The 6,712-nt window shown below is 47.1% G+C and overlaps 1 protein-coding gene across 1 annotated transcript in view; it reads right to left on the bottom strand.

Annotated features, from left to right (window-relative positions):
* Positions 1-6,712, bottom strand: part of LOC308098483 (ras-related protein Rab-26-like) — a gene marked incomplete at both ends in the record, with an annotated part of 128,279 nt that overhangs the window by 38,944 nt on the left and 82,623 nt on the right. Inside the window, one exon of the mRNA XM_080446863.1 lies at positions 5,577-5,618. Within this exon, the coding sequence (XP_080302989.1) occupies positions 5,577-5,618 (42 nt within the window). The remainder of the gene's footprint in view (positions 1-5,576; positions 5,619-6,712) is intronic.

Raw genomic sequence — 6,712 nt, 5'->3', positions numbered from 1 at the left:
CTCTCTCTCTCTCTGGTGCATCGGTCTCTCTCTCTCTCTCTCTCTCTCTCTCTCTCTCTCTCTCTCTCTCTCTCCTCTCTCTCATCAGCTTTGATGTCAGTTCTTCTTCCTGACTCTCCCTCTGAGAACCCCCCCCCCTACTGCCCAAACGAGGACCCCTGTGGCAGTAATGAGGAATGGCATTTAAAGGAGAGGAAACGTATCTCTCCCCCCATTCGTTCTCTGCATGCCGCGCCACACATTGACTACACCAATTAAGCCCAAATGAACACGTCACAAGTAGGGCTGTCACAATTCTTACATAATCGCCTGATCACAATTATTTGAGATAATAGCAATTATTTGAGACTAGACATAGGCCTATACCCGTAACCCGTTGTGAGAGTGCCCGTTCGACCCGTCCGTTCTCGAGGTCCATGAACTACAGACACATACCCGCATGCCTGATATAAGGCAGGCACTAGGACCACGCAGCCGCTGAAACTCCAGAAGCTGCGCTGAGTCTAATGGTCATTATAATGTCCTCCTGATGTGAAAGTATGGATATGTCCATTGTCCAATAATTAGATTTTTTTTGGACACATGTCCATCTATGTGTCCATAAAGTTGTGGCCCTGCGCTGTGGGCCTGTCAAAAAGAAATGGTCCCCCCACCACCTTGGAAGTCACAGATACGTCCCTGCCTGGCCAGACTCGTATCCATTCATCTGTTGAAAAATAGCGCAAATAGCCCATCTACAAGTTTGTGGATCGCCTATTTCCGTATTTATTTTGATTATTGGCGCCGGCCATTGTCAGTCATTTCTTTGTACTTTTGTACATCATCATTGTGTCCTCTGAAAAATATGGAATGAAATCAAGAGTCAAATAAAGCACAATAAGTAAGTTCCTCTTTGAAAACCCTCAGAGAGTGTAGGGTTGGTTTAGGTTGCCAAGGTTAATGATTCACTGGACCTGGGTTCTCTGTGGTCTACTACCCTCACATGAAAGGTTTTCTATGGCCCAATATCTGACATTGTCAATAGTAGTTTGAGCATTGCCAGTGTAGAATGCATTATTCGTCTGCCCAGTGCAATTTGTGTTTGGAAAGCCTAAAAGGCAAACAAAAGTAGTAATTTAGATTTATTCCGATGTTCAATGCCAAAACAAAAATTGTTAATCGCAAATATTAAATATCTGTGTAGAGGGAGCGCCATGGAGAACGGCTGCTTTCGTCATCGCTCCGTAGCGTCGCAACGTTTTTCCATCTTTTTAGTATTTTTTAGCCTTCTCTTTTTTTCCTACACCGTCGGGTGTCTGAGGAGTTATGACAGACAAGCACTTATGGACATCAGCACAGCGATTACACACAGAATTCCGGACTATTTTGCGGAAAATCCTCCACTCGGTTGGATGGGGGGAGGGCTTCCCTTTGTCCCGGCCGGGACACTAGCACGGAAACGGCGAAGAAGACGGCCAGGTCGACGAGGGAAAAGAGCGGGTCTCCTCGTAAGAACAACAAAACGTGGATATAAACCTGCACTGCCTTCAATCCTGCTAGCGAACGTTAGATCTCTGTGTGAATCAAGAACAGTGACCACTATGGACGACTTACTGGCGCGCGTTAAATACAACGCAGAGACGAGGATCACGTCTATTGTTGTGCTAACAGAGACGTAGCTAACGGAGTTAGCATCTGATTCTTCCATCACTCCCCCTGGTTTCACCGTGTATAGGAAAGACAGAGACCCTGTACTAAGCGGTAAGCAACGTGGGGGGGGAGTTTGTGCCTTGATCAACAACAACTGGTGCAAAGATGTTAAAATCCTAGATAGTCACTGCTCTCCAGACCTTGAACTTTTAATCATAGCCTGCCGTCCTTTCTACCTACCACGCGACTTCAGCATTGTGATTGTAGCCGTTGTTTACATTCATCCTGGAGCTAATAAGGACACAGCTATGAGGGAATTTCACCAGGCGATCAGTGCACAAGAAAATCGCCACCTGGACTGCGCAGTCATCTGCCTAGGCGACTTCAACCGGACAGACTTAAAAAAGGTCTTTCCCAAATTCCACCAGCATGTCACCTGCAGTACCCGTGGTGACAATATTCTTGACCACTGCTACACGCCCTTCAAGGATGGATACAAAGCTCTCCGCCGCCCACCGCTAGGAAGCTCTGACCACTACGCCATCCAGCTGCTACCTGCCTACAAACAGAGGCTAAAAAGGGAGCCGGTCGTTGAGAAGGAAATCCGAATCTGGTCTGAGGACACAGACGCTATGCTACAATCCTGCTTCTACCAGACTGACTGGGGGATGTTTAAGAACGCCGCTGGGAATAACATCAACGAACTCTCAGACTCAGTCACTGGCTTTATCAGTAAGTGCATAGATGACATAGTCCCAAAAAAGACAGTTCGGATCTATCCCAATCAGAAACCATGGATGGACAGCGGAGTACGTGCACATCTGCATGAACGGGATGCTGGTTTCAAATCTGGCGACGTGGAAACGCGCAACACGACGCGCGCGGCCCTAAACAGCGCCATCAGGAAGGCGAAAAAGGCCTACACAAAAAAGATGCAAGACAAACTCAGCAATGGCGACATCAGGAGCACATGGCAGGCGGTACACACCTTGACAGACTGCAAAACAAGAACCAGAAGCGAGGTTCCCTCCCTCCCTCCCTCCCCAACGAACTGAACACTTTCTACGGCCGGTTTGAGATCAGCCCCAACCGCGGCAGCCAAGCGGGGCCATCAGCAGCACCAGCAGAGGAGAACCCTCTAACCATCTCGGAGAGAGAAGTGCGTACAGCCTTCGCACGGGTCAACATCCACAAGGCAGCCGGACCTGATGGGATTCCAGGCCGGGTCCTTAAGGCATGTGCAGACCAGCTGGCGGGTGTCTTCGCTGACATCTTTAACCTCTCCCTCTCCCAGGCTGTGGTCCCTGCAGGGTTCAAAATGTCAACCATTGTGCCCATTCCCAAAAAGGCCAAAGTGACATGCCTGAACGACTGGAGACCTGTCGCTCTCACCCCGATCGTCAGCAAGTGCTTCGAGAAACTGGTGAGGGAATACATCAGCTCCACGCTACCTGCCTCGCTGGATCCGTGGCAGTATGCATACCGCAAAAACAGATCCACCGACGACGCTATTGCCATGGCTCTCCACACCGTCCTCTCGCACATGGACAACAAGCTGCTGAAGGACAAATATGTACGTATGCTGTTCGTGGACTACAGCTCAGCATTCAACACCATTGTCCCAGCAATACTTGACAAAAAGCTCAGAGACCTAGGGCTACACCCAAGCATGTGCGACTGGATACAGGACTTCTTGTCCAACCGACATCAGGTGGTGAGAATGGGCAGCATCACATCCGACCCCCTGACCCTCAACACCGGAGCACCCCAGGGATGCGTGCTGAGCCCTCTCCTCTACTCCCTGTACACGTATGACTGCATAGCCACACATGTCTCCAACACCATCATAAAGTACGCGGACGACACGACAGTGATAGGCCGAATCGTCAACAACGACGAGTCTGACTATAGAGAGGAGATCAACTCACTGGCGCGCTGGTGCCGGGAGAACAACCTCTCTCTTAACGTCGACAAGACCAAAGAACTGATCGTGGACTTCAGGAGGCCGCGGAGAGACCATGCGCCCATCCTCATCGACGGTGCTGCAGTGGAAAGGGTCAGCGAGTTCAAGTTCCTCGGAGTACACATCGAGGAGGACCTCAAATGGGAGACGCACACCACACACGTGAGGAAAAAGGCTCAGCAGCGACTGTACTGGCTCCGCCGCCTGAAGAAGCTCGGAGTAGGACGTCGCATCCTCAGGCTGTATTACAACAGTTCTGTTGAAGGCATCCTAACAGGCTGTGTCACGGCCTGGTACGGGAACTGCACTGCCCGAGAAAAGATCAGCCTACAGCGAGTAGTGCGATCGGCAGAGCGGACAATGGGAATCGAGCTCCCAGCGCTCCAGGAACTGTACAAAAAGCGGTGCGTGGTCAAAGCCAAGCGCATCATCAAGGACAAGCACCACCCAAGTCACAGACTGTTCAAACCCCTACAACGACCGCGACCGGGCAAGGGGCTCTACCGCAGTATCAAGAGTTCCACCACCAGGCTCTGGTGCAGTTTTAATCCGGCTGCTGTCAGGATGCTGAATGAGGCATAAGCCTTGTTCAGCAGCCTGACAGCAGGCAGTGCAAAAACTTTTCTGGCTCTTCCTGAACACACCTGTGGATTATACCAGGGACAATGACTTGGACTTAGCTCCCCCTCGGACACACCTGTGGACTACACCAGGTACAAATGACTTTTTTGTTGCACTCCCTCATGGAGCTACTTGCGGATTATACTAGGGTCAGTCCACCCTAGGTGGACACGCACTGACCTTTTGCACCTTAATCCCATGTATAACGCACTGACTTTTTTTGTTTTTTTATTGTGCTCTTTTTTCTCTAAGCACCTTAACGTCCATATGTATATCATGCACAGTACAAGTATAACATGCACAGTATACATACATTGCTGCTATGCTCAGGCACCTTAGTTTTTTATTATCTCAGGTACTTTGTAAATATGTAGATAACTTGTCTGGCCTTCTGTTGCTCTCTTGTTTTGATCTCCTTCCCACTTGCCCCCCACCCCTCTTCTTCTCCCCCCCCCCTCTTCTTTCTATGGAAATTAACGTTGCGATGGGAACGATGTACAAAAACGAATTTCACCCACTTCTTTACCTTGTAAACCTGTGATGTGACAATAAAACTGATTCTGATTCTGATTCTGATTCTGATATTACGACAATTCATCTAAAATGTCATAATCGTAACAGCCCTAATCAATAAATTAATCTAAATCAATCAATTAATCTAAAATGTAATGATCGTGACAGACCTAGTCATAAAGAGGAGAAGTCGCTCCACCAACCTCTGTCAGCTCCTAATTAAGTTCATTAGGAACTATTGACATACAGTAATTACCAGCTCAGTTAGGCACAAAATACACAAACAAACGACAGTGTGACGTGGGCCGTGTTTGAATGCGGTGTGAGCTGGGGAAGAGAGCATGCGGCCCGAAACGAAGATTGGTCCAGGATCAACAAAGCCTAATTAACTTTTAGGGGCTGCATTGTCTCTAAACAAGAATATTGATCGTCGTTACAGAATAATAAAGCGGACATAGGAGCAGCACTTCATCTAGTGTGATTAGATAGGTAAGTCAGACTAGGCTACAATTCAGGGGTTCTCAAACTTTTTAATTTCAAGGACCCCCAGACTGGTACGCATTATCCCCATAACTCTGAGAGAGTCCAATGTGTACACTGTCAGAGTTACAAACCGCTAAGGGTCCGTTTGGTTTCTAACTATCAGTCATTTAGCTGGGGACCATAGGGCAACATTGTCCTCTGGGTTTCTGGGGGTTCTTAAGGAGACACGTGGGATTTGAAAACAGGATCTGAAGGATGGCTTTAGAAGGCATTCTGTTTGCTCTTACTGATAGCATGCCAGCAAGTGAAGCAACGCAATCTTTTGAAAATGATCGACAGGATAAAAAATGATCATAAGATCTCTTACCTGCAGCTTCACCTTGACTTCGTCAACGTTCATGACTTTATTCTAGAAAATGAGAAAACAATGACACAGAACAGAAATTAAGTGCAAGAGAAAACATCAGTGACAAATTCAGGATTAGCAATCCCTGATTCACAATAAAACATGCATTCAGTTCAAAATGACTGTATACGTCTGTGCACCTGAGGTATAAATACTTTTCACAGATAATTTATACTGATTAGAAACCGACTCTCATCATCACTGCCTGATCACACACCCTTCCTCTCTCATCTCCCTTCCACACTTTCCACTGCTTCCTCGCATCAATATTTCATGTCCCTCCTACAGGGACATGAACCTACCCCCCACCCCCCCACCCCCCCTTTACAGTTTCTCAGGGCAGAGGTGGGTCTGCATTGACGGCCTGATACACAGAGGTTAATCTCTCCAGTGGGAATGCAACGAATGAGCCCATTCTGTCATCGATTACAGTTCAGCTTGACTGATGACAACGAAACTGGTGGCTTGGCCTTATTCTGGATTGTACAGGATGACAGTTTTCCATGTTAGAAAACAAACTGTGTTAATTATCCATTTGTAACTACTTCTAGTTAGTGTACAAATGTAACCAAAATGGACCAGTACAATTTGAGTAAATACAGTTTATAGAATAAGACCTTTAAGAAACACTTAAAGGGCACAAATACAGGCTTCAGATGCTTCTACAGATGTGTTTCTCCTCAGGCATGTATTAACCAGGTACGTTTAGAAATAGGAATTGTGCCGTGAAATAAGCATACAGTAATCACCTCGACAGCCTAAAGACACAACATTTTTAATATAAACAACAAAAGGATGATTGCACTATACAAACAAATAACTACGGATATACTGAAACAAAACAGGCCTAATATAGAAATGATAAGAAGTCCAAAAATACATGGAAGGAAATCAGAGCCAAATAAAGCAGTTCCTCTTTGGAAACCCCTCAGAGAGAGTAGGGGTTCTCTCCCTTCTCCCACCCAGGCACGTTGAACTGCAACACCACTGGACATTTCAGCCTACAAGAACTCAACTTAGAACTTGAGAAAACGTGCAGCGGTAAGTTGTACATTAGTGTTGGCTGTGGATAGGCCAATGTTAGCCCTGTTACAGGA

This window comes from Gymnoscopelus braueri (genome assembly GCF_963280865.1).
Source record: "Gymnoscopelus braueri genome assembly, chromosome: 13".
Classification (NCBI taxonomy): Eukaryota; Metazoa; Chordata; class Actinopteri; order Myctophiformes; family Myctophidae; genus Gymnoscopelus; species Gymnoscopelus braueri.
The sequence above is the reverse complement of the archived record's forward strand: the minus strand, read 5'-3'. Positions and strand labels throughout refer to the sequence as shown.